The following is a 16,032-nucleotide window of genomic DNA, read 5'->3' as shown; positions in this document are numbered from 1 at the left end:
ATGTGGTAACCACAGGGTTTAGAAATCTAATAAAACCCATGTAAATAATATTAAAGCTTGTGAGCTGGAGATTCTAATTGAGCCATATACTCCCCAGAAGCAAATCAGGCAACTAGAGCTATTAAAATCTGTCAGGTCACTAAGATATCATTTGGGCAATTACTTCAAATTCCAGAAAATTTTCTGAGCTCCATTTCTGCATACAGTGTAATATCCAAGTGGTATCTAATTCAGGGATTTCTAAACTGTGCTTCCATCAAACATTGATTTCCACAACATGGGCTAAGATTTAACACTGCTGGAAATGAACAATGGCAAATTTCTTCCATTAAAAAGATGTTCTCACTTTTACATTTAATTGCCCCTACTTTACAAAATAGTACTTCAGTATAGACAACAAAATGCTAGTTGACTTCAGTCCTCCCCCAAAAGACAATTAGTTAACATTTGAAGTGTCCTCTTCAGAAATCTACATTTCAGGGGAGGTTACTTAGCCTGTTACATTTCCTAACCAGAAACCATACCACAGGCATGCTTAAAGGCAAAGCTTTAGAATATTACTATCTATACTTGCCCCAGAAGTTTAATAATTAGCATAAATTGTGTTTTGAGATAATTTTTGATTAAGGAAATGGATGATGTTCAAGAAATACGGTGGGGTATTAAGATCAGTATTGGCTTTTCTGCCCTTGTGTGAGTGGGCATGTACCAGTCAGAGTTTGACCAGTAAGAGAAACCACTCTAGATATTTCCAGCAGTAAGGGATGTAGCCCAGGGATTTAACGTTTTTTGTAGACCTACTAAGAGGTCTGAGAAAGTGAAGGTCAGAGAAGCTGTTTGGAAGAATTCAGGAAATCAGGAAGTGCTGGGATCAAAAGAAGCTACAGCTGATAATCCACCCTTAGTGGGTGATGAGGAGGGGGACGCCTGGAAATCACTCCCAAAATGTCACTGTCTACTGTCTGCACAAAGGCTTGCCCCTGGCTGCAGGTGTGAATGTGGAATACCAGTTTATCCCTTTTATCTTTTATATTCCACATGAGAGCTTCTTATTGACAGAGTATGACCCAGAACTCCCACTAGTTTATGAAATATAGTTTCCTGGCCTCTAGCCCTACCTAAAAGGAGGAACTTTAAAGAGCGGTGATGATTTTGATTCTTAACAAGCACCATCAGGCTTAAGGCCTGAGAACCTGACAAATCCAGCATTCTTTTAAAGTGTGTCTTATATCTAGCACAGCCATCCTCCAGTAGAACTATAGTTATGGAAATGGTCTAATTTACACTGTCCAATATGGTAGCCACTAGTGCCAGGTGGCTATTGAGCACTTGAAATGTAGTTGGTGCAACTGAGGGATTAAATTTTTGAGTTGTATTTAATCTTAAGTAACTTAACATTTAAACTTAAAGGGCTACTTGTGGCTATTGGCTACTGCATGGGGCAGTCCAGGTTTAGATCTCTCTATTTGGACCTGTGCTCACTCTCCACTTCCATTTAATGGAAAATATTGTGGCCTGGTCTGACCTAAAGTTTCCCTGAACTGTCTCATATTTGTCCATTGTGTGTTGAAAATTTCATGTGAGGTCCTTGTTACAATGACTATATGATGGAGTTGTGTTGGGCAGGGGGACAGATCACTGGATTTCACTGAGCTTACAGAATTGGTCTTCTGACTCTCTTTCATGCCAGCTTACTAATAAACATTTGTTGCATATTTGGCCAAATTTGGTCTGAAACTCCCTTTTACCATAACGTTTGGTGGTAGCAAGTTAGTGGGGAGGCCACTGAAATGTTTACCTACATATCCTAATAACTGTGATAGCCAATTAGGCTGATCATACGATTTGTAACATACATTTTTCTCCCAGAATGTTTCTCAAATTTTTGGAGTCTGCCCTTTCTTTCCTGCTAGCAAATATTAGCAGATGACAAAACAAGAGCTACATAAATATTAATATAAAAATTCAGATAAGCTAGTTGCCCTCCACTGAACAACTTTTTAAACATGTGAGCATATGTTCATGGTATGTTTTTAAAATTCATACATGTACCACAAATTTCCTGTGTATAAAATCGTTCCTAATTTATATGGTTGAATCTACATTTCGAAGTAATGTGGCTGGGCGTAGTGGCTCACACCTGTAATCCCAGCAGTTTGGGAGGGTGAGGCAGGCAGATCACGAGGTCAAGAGTTCAAGACCAGTGTGACCAACATGGTGAAACCCCGTCTCTACTAAAAATACAAAAATCAGCTGGGCATGGGGGCATGCACCTGTAATCCCAGCTACCCAGGAGGCTGAGGCAGGAGAATCGCTTGAACCCAGGAGTAAGCCAAGATCGCGCCACTGCACTCCAGCCCAGGAAACAGAGCAAGACTCCGTCTCAAAAAAACAAAACAAAACAAGCAAACAAACAAAAAACTAAGTAATGTAACCCACCCTAGGTTTGGCTGCTTGCTGGTAGAAAACCAGACAGAACACAAGAAACAAAGTTTGGTGGGAGGAAAAGCAGGTTTAATCGGAGAACCAGCAACCTGAGAAGATGGCATTCTAGTGTTCTAAATACCATCTTACATTTTAAAATTTACCATAGGACTTTTAAAGGGAAACTTGGTATAGGAGACATTCCGGAATAGTGCAGGGTACACAGTCTGTGTATCTTGTTCTTGTTAAATTGAACTAAACGTGGCCTAAGAAAACCTCCATACTTCCGTACGTAAGTCCTTGAGGATGAACCATAACCTAACTTAATAGGTGGACAAGTAGGTAGACTTAGTAGAAAACCTAATTTAAGAGTATGCTTCTGTAACAATAGCTGCATCTCAGCCAATCCCAGCAGCCATACTTCAACAACGCATATGCTGCTGACTGTTCAAACTGTGTTCAGATAAGTCAAACACCAAGCTGTAACCAATCCATCTGTTTCTGTACCTCACTTCTGTTTTCTGTATATCACTTTCTTTTTTTTTTTTCTGGTCTATAAATTAGCTCTGACCATAAGGTATCTCAGGAGACTCTGAATCTGCCATGATTCTGGAGGCTGTCTGACTTGTGAATTTTTTTTAACCTTTACTCAATTAAACTCTGTTAAATTTAATTTGTCTGAAGTTTTATTTTAACATTCTGATGGCCATCTTGGGTAATTGCCTGCCCAGAAGTCTGGTTGGCATTATCTTGACTTCGATGATGGTGGACGAATGGTGGACTCTTCCTAAGTGGGAGGATTCTGCCATGGGGCTCCAGCCTGGTTTGTTTCAAGAGCAAGAACACAATTAGATGAGCATGCATTGTTGGAGGGGAGTGTCTAGAGAAGGAAGGAATGAAGGGGTGAGAGGGGAGAGAAGGAAGAAAAAGAAAGTGGGTGATTTTTAAAACCGAGGTCCCTGGTTACAGTATCACAAAAACAGCCCAGAATTCCACAAAAGACCCTGACTGCCAAGTGTTCTGCCCCTTGGAGAGCCCCTGGCCTAAGTGTTCCATATGTAAGCTCCTTTCTATTTAGTGTCCCAAAGTGACTGGTGTAAGACTGGGCCAAACTAGGTGTTTTCATGACTTCATGGCACATAGTTTTTACTCATAATGAAAAGAACGTTAGCAAATAAAACTGTTTTTCATTTATTTATGAGGTAAAGAGGAAATTACTGATGGCTTAGAAGTTCTCAACCTTTTCTACACCACGGACAAGTTTCATGGAAGACAATTTTTCCATGGACTGAGTGGAGGAGGATGGTTTCAGGATGATTCAAGCACATTACATTTAGTGTGCACTTTATTTCTATTATTATTACACTGTGATTATATAATGAAATAATTATACAACTCACCATAATGTAGAATCAGTGAGAGCCCTGGGCCTACTTTCCTGCAACTAGACAGTCCCATCTGAGGGTGATGGGAGACAGTGACAGATCATCAGGCATTAGATTCTCATAAGGAGCATGCAACCTAGATCCCTTGCATGCATAGTTCACAATAGGGTTCATGCTCCTATAAGAATCTAATGCTAGGCCGGGCGCAGTGGTTCACACCTGTCATCCCAGGACTTTAGGAGGCTGAGGCAGGCAGATCACCTGTGGTCAGGAGTTCTAGATCAGCCTGGTCAACATGGTGAAACCCTATCTCTACTAAAAATACAAAAATTAGCTGGGTGCAGTGGCAGCCACCTGTAATCCCAGCTACTCAGGAGGCAGAGATGGGGAGGCAGAGGTTGCAATGAGCTGAGATTGCACCACTGCATTCCAGCTTGGATGACAGTGTGAGACTCTGTCTCAGAAAAAAAAAAAAAAAAAGAACTGTTGCCACCGCTGATCTGACAGGAGGCAGAGCTCATGTGGTAATGTGAGCAATGGGGAGTGGCTGTAAATACAGATGAAACTTTACTTGCTTGCCTGCTGCTCACCTCTGGCTCTGTGGCCCAGTTCCTAACAGACCATGGACCCATACTGGTTCATGGCTCGGGGGTTGGGGCCCCCTGGCTTAAATGTTACTATTTTTCATTTTTCTTATACTTAAATACTTTTTGTCCAGATGCCTTTCTGCATTTGTCATCCTTTAAAAAAAATTGTTCACAAGATCTTCTCAGAAAGTGGTGCTACCTATTAATTTAAGACCTGAGTATCACAGACATGATACCTCGTTGTTTATTAAACATTCATGGAATTCAGTTTGCATAAAGCTTGGCATCCTCATTAATAATTTCTTTACTTAATGGTGCCTAAAACTAGTTTGGAATTGTCTTTAGAATGCTGTACATTCTATCCTAAGGGAAAAATCCTAAGGAAATTGGCCACTAGGACGTTTGCCTCGTCAGCAAAAACTTGTATAACTGCTTTCTAGATTATTCTTCAGCTTCAACATAATTCATATTTATGCAGTTGCATGTAGGACATCCTGGGACTAGTGATTCATAGTTTCAATGATTCTTTCTAGCACTCCCACAAGTAGATGGCCCTCTGCCTTGCATATAGAAGGCCCTTCATGTCAACCAAGGGGCAGACTGGTGAAAGCATTACCAGGGTAGGAAATATATCAGGATGGGTGTGGGGGTGAGGGAGGCCTTTCGTTAGAGCTCCTCAGGGTAGTTGAGGACAGGGATGGAAAGTAGCTAGCTCTCCCTTAGTTACCTGTGAGGAAACAGATTATTTGTATGGATTACTACTGCTCAATTTATCCACCAGGGGTGACTGATGGGGGTAGGGAGGAAAAAGACAAAAGAAGGCCCGGAAGGGACTTGGTGCAGAAATATTGAAGATCTCCTCTCCTAGATACGTTCCAGGCCCTGCCATCCTCCTCCACGTTACCATATTAATGGATTTTCCTATTTAGGGGGCTCTCTCATTTAGCACCTGATAAGCCACTTCCCCGACATTAGACTACGTATCTGTTGGTCCTATGGGTTCAGCACATTTGTGGTACTCACAAATGTTGATAACACCTGTGATTGACACAACAAGATCTTACTTTCAGATTGGCCCACAGATTCAAATAGTGAGTGCTTAAATGTCATTTAGCTTCTTGTAAAACCATGTTAGGCTTTGATGCAAACTAAAGACTCACCAATTGAAAGCTGTCAGCTCAGAGAGTGCTGCCAAGATAACTTAATTTATATTAAGATAAAACCATCACTTTCTTCAGTTTAGTCATCAAAACTTTTGGTTTTAGCAGCAAGGGGTACTTAGATTATAATAAATGTCTGTCTTCCTGAGTCTTTCTGAGATGCGTGGATGCTCAGTGATTCTCCACATCGCCTAATAATGGGCAGTACAGTTCAGAGGTTTGATGAATGTGCTGAGGCCATTCATGAAACTCTTTATGTTCTTTCTGCCCCTAGTAAAATTTGACAACACTGAAACATTCTATTTTATTCTTAAATAGGAAACAAAAATCTAGTGAATAAGAAATCATAACCTATTAGGAACTTTTGCTTGCTCTTGAAATACTTGTTTGCATGGATTAATGGTGGAATTGGTTGGCTTTTTACAAGAATGATTTAAAAAGCTTCTGAATTCTATTTCCTAAACATGATTTGCAAGGCTTTTAATGCTTTAAAAGGCAAAGTTGGACCCAAACTGAGCTGTCAAGTTTTTTTTTTTTTCTTTTAAGCTGACTTGAAATTGTTGTTGGAGTCAAACTGACCTTAGATTGCTTAAAAGAGTTGTGGCTGGTGCTGTCTAAAAAGCAGATGCTATGGTCTTGTTATATTGCTAAATATTGATCCCACCACCTTTATCTAGTGATGCAGAGAAGCACTGGTAAAGCCCTCTTGTCTTCTCTCTTTGCAGGGTTGTTGATTGGTGCTGGCTGTGCCCTCTACCCCTTGGGCTGGGACAGTGAGGAAGTCCGGCAGACTTGTGGCTACACTTCCGGCCAGTTTGACCTGGGTAAGCTCTCTTCATGGATGGCACTCCTTTTAGAAAAAGAACCTTATCTGATGTTCCATAGAAGCAGAAAGTGGAAAGGGGACAGATGAGAAAAACCTACCTGGGTATTACAGCCAGTAGTCACGTGTAACAATAAAAATGTATCCATTTATTTAGTGAAGAGTTATTGATAATCTACTGTTTGCTCAGTACTATGATGAGTATTGTAGATACAAAGATAAGAAATGGCCCCTGCCCCGAACAGTTTATACTCATTGATTACTTCATTTTTCAAAATCACGTATTTTTTACCCATTGCATGGGCTAAAAATAATTCTGTAGAATTTGCAGTCTGAGAAGAGGCGACAACAAAATAGTCAAGGAAATGATAATACAAGCTAAGCAATTCAAAGCAATTTCATATCGTTGGTCTAATAAGGCCGCTTTGTGAAAGAGGTGAGAATGGAGTTCAGTCTTGAACAAAGTGCTACATACGGATTATCAGGATTAGGTGGAAGCACCTTGCAGGTGAGGAATACAGTGTAGCAAAGGCACAAGGGAAGAATGGGAAAAGCTCATCAGGAGACCACAGGGATTCCAGCAACAGGAAGAGTCAGGTGCTACTCTGATAAATGTGATGATTGGGTGAGAGTTTGCACATTGATAAAAGGCTCTTAACTCACAAATTTGTTTTTCTGCAGACTAATAAGAAAATTTCAGGTAGTTTTCACTTGTAACCATAGTGTAGTCTACTTACTTATGTTGCAATCTATAAAATATTTTGCAGAATACTCCATGGTTTGCATCATTTTAATTTGTAATAATTGGGTAATATTTCACTTGCTTGATAAACCTACATTTACTTAACCACTTTCGTATTTCTTTCTAGCTGGGCATTTAGTCTATTCCAGTATCTGTTGTTTTAAGACATGTTATGATGAGTAGTTTAATGAATATAAGTGCTTTTCCTACTGAATATTTTCTTAGAATCTTTTTCTAGAATTGGTATTACTAGATCAAAGAATATGAACCCATAAAACACTTATCATTGTATGGGAAAAGAAATGTATTTTCTCTTCTCCATTGCTAGATTCAAACCTAAGGCTCCTACAATAAAAGGCAGATTAACAAGAGAAAAGCATACAAATTCATTTAAAATAAAATTTTCATGACATAGGACCCTTCATAAAGAAATGAAGACTTGGAGAAGCAGGTAAACCTGTATACTTTTTATGCTAGGTTTAATGAAGAAGTGGGATTATTCTGGAGAAGTATGATTGGACAAAGAGGGTATGATCTAGTGGTAATGAACTGCAGAACTTAGCAAGACCTGTTTGTTCAGACTCTTCTCTGTGTCCTTGTATTGCCAGAGATAAGAATATTCCTTTCTTCTGGGTATAGTGAGAGCATCTCTCCAATGATGGCTTTATGATCTGCTTCAGAGGAAGGTCAGATAATCCTTTCTAGGTTTTATGATCTGCTTTAGGAGAGAAGGGCAGCAGGGGAAGGTGAGAGAGACTTTCCTGCTTCTGCTGCTTTCTCAAATGTCAAGGTGCTGCATTTTAGGGTAGCATGTCCTGAAGCCCATCATTGCCAAGTGATAGCAAATATATTTTCCCCTACTATATGAATGGAGAGACTGAGATTCTAATAATTAGTACATAGTCAGTTACTAACTTAGACATCTACTTTTTACATTAAATACTTTAAGAAGAAAAATTGTGAGGGAATTGGTCTAATGGCAGTATTACTATATTCCAAATATTAATTTTAAATTTTTATGTTAGAGCATATATGAAAAAAAATTCTGTTAGATTCTGAGAAAAAGGGACAGAAAAAAAGTATTAAAGGTCTGTGAATTTGAAAATGAAAAGATGAAGCAATTTTTATTTGACTTCATGGATGACAACCACCCTACTTCCGTCGAATATAATACTGGCTCTTCTGGTAGAGAAGACTGTTCTAAATACCACCTAATTTGCATGGATAAAACAAATAAGAGATTTCCTTTTACTTATTCTTCCCTCTTTGATGACAAGGCTTTCCTAAATCTGGTTTAGTTTGGGATTGCCATAAATGTAGACAAGGGGAAAAAATGCTGAAATGCTGGTGTGCAAAGCTGACTGCCAGCTTTTTTTTGGAAAGCAAACTGTGTCTAGGGGAGATATTTTAATACAGTGCTTGGCATTTTTCTTTCCCTGGTGTTTGAGGCATTCTTGGCTGTTCAACACAGGCCTCAACTTGATCATGATCCTGTGTATGCTGACCTGTTGTTATTGTGTATTGCTATATTAATTAGCAGATTATAATGAAGTTCAGGTCCTGTTATTGCAATTTTCATTACTGCCCCTCAGTATTTTGTATGTCCCCAGCATTGTGGAATAAAACTTTGAATGTCAAACTAAACGTTGAAAAATACTTGCCTCTTTACTAGTGGTAATTGTTTTTTAATGTTATTATACACTCTAAAACCATTCTGGCAATTTAAAAAACTATAAAGTTGTTTTCATTTCTGATCATGTGTTTCTAAATTTCCTTAGATTGGTTAATGAGAAAAAAAAAAAAACTGGCATCATCCATAGATAAAATGAGTTCTAGGTCCACTGCAGAAGATTTTGGGGTTTATCAAGGTCTGTTTCTCTAGGTTACTGTTATCTTTGTGGACTCTGTTACCTATTCTTTGAAAAGAAGACCTAAAGAGAAAGTGTGGCATAGAGATATCTCTAGGCCCATCCCACTTCACTTTCCCTTTTTTTTTTTTTTGAGACGAAGTCTCACTCTCTCGCCTAGGCTGGAGTGCAATGGAGAGATCTCAGCTCCCTGCAACCTCTGCCTCCCAGGTTAAGCGATTCTCGTGCCTCAGCCTCCTAAGTAGCTGGGATTATAGGCACCCGCCACCAGGCCCAGCTAATTTTTGTATTTTTAGTAGAGATGGGGTTTCACCATGTTGGCCAGGCTAGTCTCGAACCCCTGACCTCAAGTGATCCACCCACCTCAGCCTCCCAAAGTGCTGGGATTATGGGCATGAGCCACCCTGCCTGGCCCATCCCTCTTCACTCTCTATGCTTTCTACCTTTTAGAAATCATTACTGTTCCCCTGAACACTAATGAAAGTTGAGCTTCAGTGACCTAGTGAAGTCACAAATTACGAAGTTAAATAGGGAGGATACCTGGAACTGTAGCTGGTGAGCTGCAGCACAGGTCATGAGTGAGCATTCTTGGTTAAGATGGCTCCAGCAAACACACTGCTTGCCTCTGCCACACCTTGCCTCTCGGATTCTGAGAATTCAAGTTTGTTTCTGCCTCTTCTCAAGGGAGACAGCACGTAGACACATCTTCCTCCCAAGGGTTGTGAAATGTTAATGTTATTAAAGCTCATGCCCTTCTTATTGAGGAATACGTGTCTCTTTGTTGACATGCTGTTTTTGATATGTTGTTACTCTCTGATCTGGAGCATTCTGAAAGAAATAATTGCTTTTGTTCCTACATAGAAGATTATTTAAGTAGTGCATTTATCTCAATTAGTCAGCCAACAAATATTTATGGAGTGCTTATAATGAGCCAGCCCATGGGCTAGGTGCTGGGGATGTGGCATCAGCAATGAATAAAAAATGACACTATTCACTGCCCTCAGGGAACTTAAATTAGCAAGGGAGGCAGATGTTCAAAAAGATAATATAAATGTGAAGTATGTTAGAAAGGAAAAGTGTTGGGTGCTAGAATGGAAATTGTGGTTGACTTGCTGACATTATTCCACACTAGTTGGCGCATCTAAGCCAGAGGTTGGCAAAAACTTCTATAAAGGGTCAGATAATATCTTCAGCTTTGTGAGTTATATGGTCTCTATTGCAGCTACTTAACTCCACAGAAAAGATAGATGGCCCCAATAGAACTTTATTTTTATTTTTTTTATAATTTCAACTTTTATTTTAGATTCAGTGGGTACATGTGCAAGTTTATTACATGAGTGTATTGCTTGATACTGCGATTTTGGGTATGATCGATCTAATCACCCAGCTAATGAGCATAATGCCCAAGAGTTAGTTTTCAACCCTTGCCCCGCTCCGTCCCTCCCCTCATAGTAGTCCCCAGTGTCTATTGTTGGCCACATATGTGTCCATGAGTACTTAGTGTTTAGCTCCCACTTATTAATATAAATGAGAACATGCGATGTTTGGTTTTCTGTTTTTGTATTTACTCCTTAGGATAATGGCTTCCAGTTGTATCCACATTGCTGCAAAGGACATTATTTCATTCCTTTTTATGGCTGTGTAGTATTCCATGGTGTGGAATACTACATTTTCTTTATCTAATCCACCATTGATGGACGCCTAGGTTAATTCCATGTCCTTGCTATTGTGAAGAGTACTTTGATGAACATATGAGGTACATGAATCTTTTTGGTAGAATGATTTATTTTCTTTTGTATATATATCCAGTAATGGGATTGCTGGGTTGAATGGTAGTTCTTTTTTAAGTTCTTTGAGAAATCTCCAAACTGCTTTCCACAGTGGCTGAACTAATTTACATTCCCACCAGCAGTGTAGAAGCATTCATTTTTCTCCATAGCCTCGCCAGCATCTGTTGTTTTCTGACTTTTTAATAATAGCCATTCTGACTGGTGTGAAAGGGTATCTCTCATTGTGGTTTTCCATTTCTTTGATAATTAGTGATGTTGAACATTTTCTCATGTTTGTTAGCTGCTTGCCAATTACACTTTATTTACAAAAACAAGCAGTGGAGCCATAGTTTGACAATCCCTGATCTCAAGCAAAGAATACCTCTGGTGTGCCAGAAATGGTTACATTTCAGTTGTGCTCATTTATTGATCCCTGCAGCTCTCAGGGCAGCTGGTCAGGACCCAGGATAGTTGAAGACTCTGCACTGAGCAGCCCCATCCAATTACCCTAGTACACTGTATAAATACTACAATTTTCTTGTTGAGTGGCAGTGGGAAGGAAGGTGGCAAGCACTGTACCCCAGCCTTGGTCAGCCCACTGCTAACACTGGCATGGAATGGGAAGGCGTAGGCTCATTTGGACCAGTGAGTCTAGAGGCATCTTGGGGAAGAAGGGATCCTATGCCTAAGGGAGAGGCCACACATTCCTGGCTCACCCCCTCTGACAGCCCCCTCTGACCATGGGGACCTGCAGGAGTAAGCAGCCTGCAGAGGTAGAGGTGGACAGAGAAACCAGTCTGTGGAGCAGTCATCCCTGAAGCTGGCCTTCCCTAGGAACGTCCAGCCTCACTGACACACAGTAATTTGTTTCCATATTGGGTGATGTTTGAGGCCTATTTACTCTTGCAGCTGAAAGTAGCCGGACTTGTATTTAGTTGCTATCTCATATTTCAAGGGGACCAGACCTCACCTGGGAGCTTCCTCAGGGAGCATTATATAGGCGGAGCTCTCAGCCCTTGTAGGATTTAGGTAGGTAAAGGGTTTGAGTCTGCATGTGGTCTGGGGTGACATGGAGAGGTAGGTTGCAGAGAGGGCAGGAGGAAAAGTCAGGAAGGAGGCTACTTTATGGACTGCTTCCCTGTTTGGACAGGTTTTAATTCCAAGTATCAGCCATGGTACAAAATAGTACTTGAAGAGCCTCCCAAGGTCAGAACATTTAAACTGAGTTCAAAAATGTAAGTAATAGTTAGGCAAGAAGGATTTCATAAAAACCTCACATTTGTAGTTGTAGTATAATGTGTAGGAATCTGAAAGAACCTACTTTAAAAAATACCTCTTTTCCTTAGAAAGGAGAATTGGAGAGAATTTTTTTATATGCCTTAAAAACAATTTTATAATCCTACTGATTCTTTCTCAAGCATTTTTATATTTTATTATGTGCTGGGCTCTGAAGCAATCTTGCAAAAGTATTCACTTTCACAAATGAAAGTCTGTTACTCTGCTTACTTTTGGATCACACTAATTTATGAAGAAGCAAGGAGTAGGTGTGAATCCACACATTTTTTAAAACAGAGAAACAAGAATTCAGACAGGCTGCATAATTCTTTCATTTGCAGTTTAAACAAGTATCCAATGTGATTTAGGTGCAAGTGGTCAGTGAGCATACTTTGAAAAAAATTGTCCTTAGTTGTATAGAAAAGTATTTTTGTTTTGTACTTTGTCTTGCTTAACAAACATTCATTATGTTTTGTATAGACTAGGATGCTTTAGATTTAGGTTATGAAAGTCTGGCTCAAACAGACCAAACAAAGAAGACGTGTGAGAGCTCCTATTACAGCAAGGCAGGAGCTAAGGTCAGCTACAGACTTGATTGACTCAGGAGCTCAAAGATGTTTTCCAGGGCCCATGTTCAGGAAAACTGTCTGTAGATTGGCTGTAACCATCCGCCATCTGTAGGCTAGCTTTATTTTGACATTAGTTCTCCCCATGGTTGTAAGTGTGTTTGGCACTTGTGGCTCTGAACATCCTTGTTCATGCCAAAAGGAGAGGACAAGCTTCTCCCCAGGAATGGAGTCAGAGTCTCTCTCCTCACTCTAATTGGGCCAACTTTGTCATGTGTCCACTCAAAGGGATAATGGCTGCCAGGGAATGCCACGTGCTTCTTATGGTTCAGCTCAGATGCACTTAGAGTTTTATAAGATTTGATTTTACTGAGAAGTAGTGGGATTTGTAAGAGGAAGATGAGATAAAAAGGAGAAAAGGCGTTTTAGTCTTTTCTTTCTTTTGTCAGACTTCACTGTCTGTGGTCCTTCCATCAGTGTAGCCTGTGGTTGTGGACAGAGGGACAGTCGTGGCAGGTGTTAACAATGCTGATTTTATTTATTGCTTTTTGAGAGAATAAAACAGCATAAGTGATAAGAATACATAGTATCACAGCATCTGGCACATAATAAAAGCCCAGTAATGTTTGCAGTTGGACAGGAACATTTAAGTGCGTATTTGTTGATCAATCTTTATTCTTCCTTTTACATTCCACAACAGTAAGTTTGGGTTTACACATTAAGCATAAGGGCTTTATAATCAGGTTATCCAATTGATTTAATTCATGCCCCAGAGATATTCTCATCCACCAAAGACTTTTCTAATTATATCCTTGTGATCAAAAGTAGCATTTCAATTAATTTGTCTCGCTATTTTGCCAAGTAAATTTGAGTAATTATTGCTTTCATTTTACTATTTAATTTGATTAAGAAGCCATCATGGTTCCTGTTCTTGAAATTATGCTGCTGGCTTCTTAAGAGCAGTGCTGTAAACTGGAAACTCAGAGCCTCCCAGTGTTGATAAAGATGAGAGTCTGTTTCTTCCAATTTTCAATCAAAGGAAGAAATCTCTTCTACTCTAATCTGAACACTGACTGTCCCACATCTCTGTGGACACATATCCTTTAGCTCTTTGACTCTTGACTCATGCTGTCTCGCCTCTCAAATCTAATCATACTTGAGAAAAATCTGTTTGCAATTTCTGGCTAGGTCAGCTGGGTAAAAATGCAAACAAAAGTATAATTTTTTAAAAAAATTTTGAGCTCTTGGTGTTAGTGGATGCTTCTCAAGCAAGAGAACCTGCTATTGGTCTCTGTGACATTTAATATGGCTCGCTTCATTTTGGCCAGAAGTTAGAAGGCTCCTATGACTCCTGTGGACTTTTTGGGTTGCTTCATGCTCAGGCAGGCCAGGCAGCTCTGTGCAGTTTCTTCAGGCATCTGAGTTGTGTGCCAGAGCAGGGTTCTCCTGACTCAAGCAGCAAGCGTTTGCAGAGAGTGGCAGTTAAAGTTTCTGTCACTCAGCTCAGGAAGAGACTCCTAACACTTGATGCACTGATCATTGCTTAGAGTAAATGGATTATTCCATTATGAGATTGCTATTTGGGAGGTTGGTTAATAGTAAGGTATTGAACATGCATTGAAATGTAGGCAAATTTAAGGTCATTAATGCAGCAATGATGTCCTACCTCCCAAATGACTATTAACTGAATATTTTCTAAGCTTTTGACACTGAAATCCAAGTCACTGGAAGTCATTTAGAAGGTCCAGCATGAGCCTGGATTTCCTCACCCAGAGCTCTAGCACAGAATCACAGGAAAGCCAAGCAGCTGCTGTGAATTCAACAAAGACCCAAATTGCATAGGAACCCATGGGGGCGCTCAGGAACTTGGCTCCAAATGATGCAGGGAAACTTCTGCGGCCAAGGGAGCCCACCCTGGCCAGCGATGACGTGACTGAGCAAAGTGTTCAGGCACCCGCAAGGCAACAATAATAAGCTTTTCTGGTTACTCAGCCTTTCTTAGGGGCCTCTTCCCATCAGATGAAGAGTTTTCTGCCTTTACTCTGGAAGTAGGGAGAATGCCACATTTTTTTCAGGGACGTTCATTCAACCTGCCCATTCCAGTGGGTTCCACATTATCAAAATCAGAGCAGGAACATCTCTACTTTATAACTTAGTAAACACCTCTTGTTCTGCTTTGGGAAAAAGGACCCCACTCTGTACAATCATAGATTCAATTTGATCTGCTTCCCTAAACACAGCTTTGCAGATCCCAGATGAACCTGTGGGATAAGATTTTTCAACTTCGGTGCCTAGCTTGGTGTTTGGTGTTCAATAGATTCACTTACTTCCTCAGCAAATATTTATTAAGCACATTCTGGGCAACAAACGTGGTGCCACAAACAAAATTGTGAATAAGATAGACATGATTCTTACTGGCATGCCATATATCTGCCATCTATTGAATGGTTAAAAAATTGGGAGGGAGAATGAGAGGAAAGGAAAGGGGGAAGGAAGGAAGGAAGGAAGGAAGGAAGGAAGGAAGGAAGGAAGGAAGGAAGGAAGGAAGGAAGGAAGGAAGGAAGGAAGGAAGGAAGGAAGGAAGGAAGGAAGGAAGGAAGGAAGGAAGGAAGGAAGGAAGGAAGGAAGGAAGGAAGGAAGGAAGGAAGGAAGGAAGGAAGGAAGGAAGGAAGGAAGGAAGGAAGGAAGGAAGGAAGGAAGGAAGGAAGGAAGGAAGGAAGGAAGGAAGGAAGGAAGGAAACCTACTATGAATTTTTGATCACAGAAGCAGCAGCTGCCATCATGTTTCTGTATATATTTGGCCACTGATATCCTACCAAACCTACTATGAATTTTTCATCACAGAAACAGCAGCTACCATCATGTTTCTGTATATATTTGGCCACTGATATCCTACCAAGAATCATGGCATCACTCTTTAAGGGACTAATGGCCTACCCACCTCCCAGAAAAAAGTTAAAAAACCAAGTCGGGGTAATCGTTTAAAGAACCAGATACCCTGATAGGTGGAAAAAAAAATTGCTCTACATTCTTTTTTTCTCAAGTCTGTGTGGCTTGGTTATTTCAGTGTGGATCATTCCTACTGTTTTATTTATGACTTTGTAAAGCTTCATCCAGTGACTTGCAGAGATTTATAGCAGGGAAATTCAAGCAATTGCGGGAAAAAGGAAATCTCTTAGAAAATCTGTGGGAAATAAGATTTCTTGAGATACGGTTACAAAACTATTGGGGAGAATATGCTAGTCTCTCTTTTAAAGATTCTTCTTTTTTTTTTTTTTCAATGTTGTCCTTTTATTAGTTTAAAAAAAAAAATGATGTACCTGAGTTTGCCTTTTCAGATGTAAAGTACTTAAGGACATTTAGGAAATTGAGCTGTTTCATTCTAATTATTTTTTGTATTATGTGTTCTCAACCATTATATTCTTTCCCATCA

General features: G+C 40.0%; 1 protein-coding gene across 1 annotated transcript in view; it reads left to right on the top strand.

Annotated features, from left to right (window-relative positions):
- The window catches only part of LHFPL6 (LHFPL tetraspan subfamily member 6), a 257,485-nt gene that overhangs the window by 214,940 nt on the left and 26,513 nt on the right, over window positions 1-16,032 (top strand). Inside the window, exon 2 of the mRNA XM_054445885.2 lies at window positions 6,282-6,380. Coding sequence (XP_054301860.1) covers window positions 6,282-6,380 — 99 coding nt within the window. The remainder of the gene's footprint in view (window positions 1-6,281; window positions 6,381-16,032) is intronic.

The sequence above is a fragment of the Pongo pygmaeus genome, chromosome 14 (genome assembly GCF_028885625.2).
Source record: "Pongo pygmaeus isolate AG05252 chromosome 14, NHGRI_mPonPyg2-v2.0_pri, whole genome shotgun sequence".
In the NCBI taxonomy this organism is placed as follows: domain Eukaryota; kingdom Metazoa; phylum Chordata; class Mammalia; order Primates; family Hominidae; genus Pongo; species Pongo pygmaeus.
The sequence above is the reverse complement of the archived record's forward strand: the minus strand, read 5'-3'. Positions and strand labels throughout refer to the sequence as shown.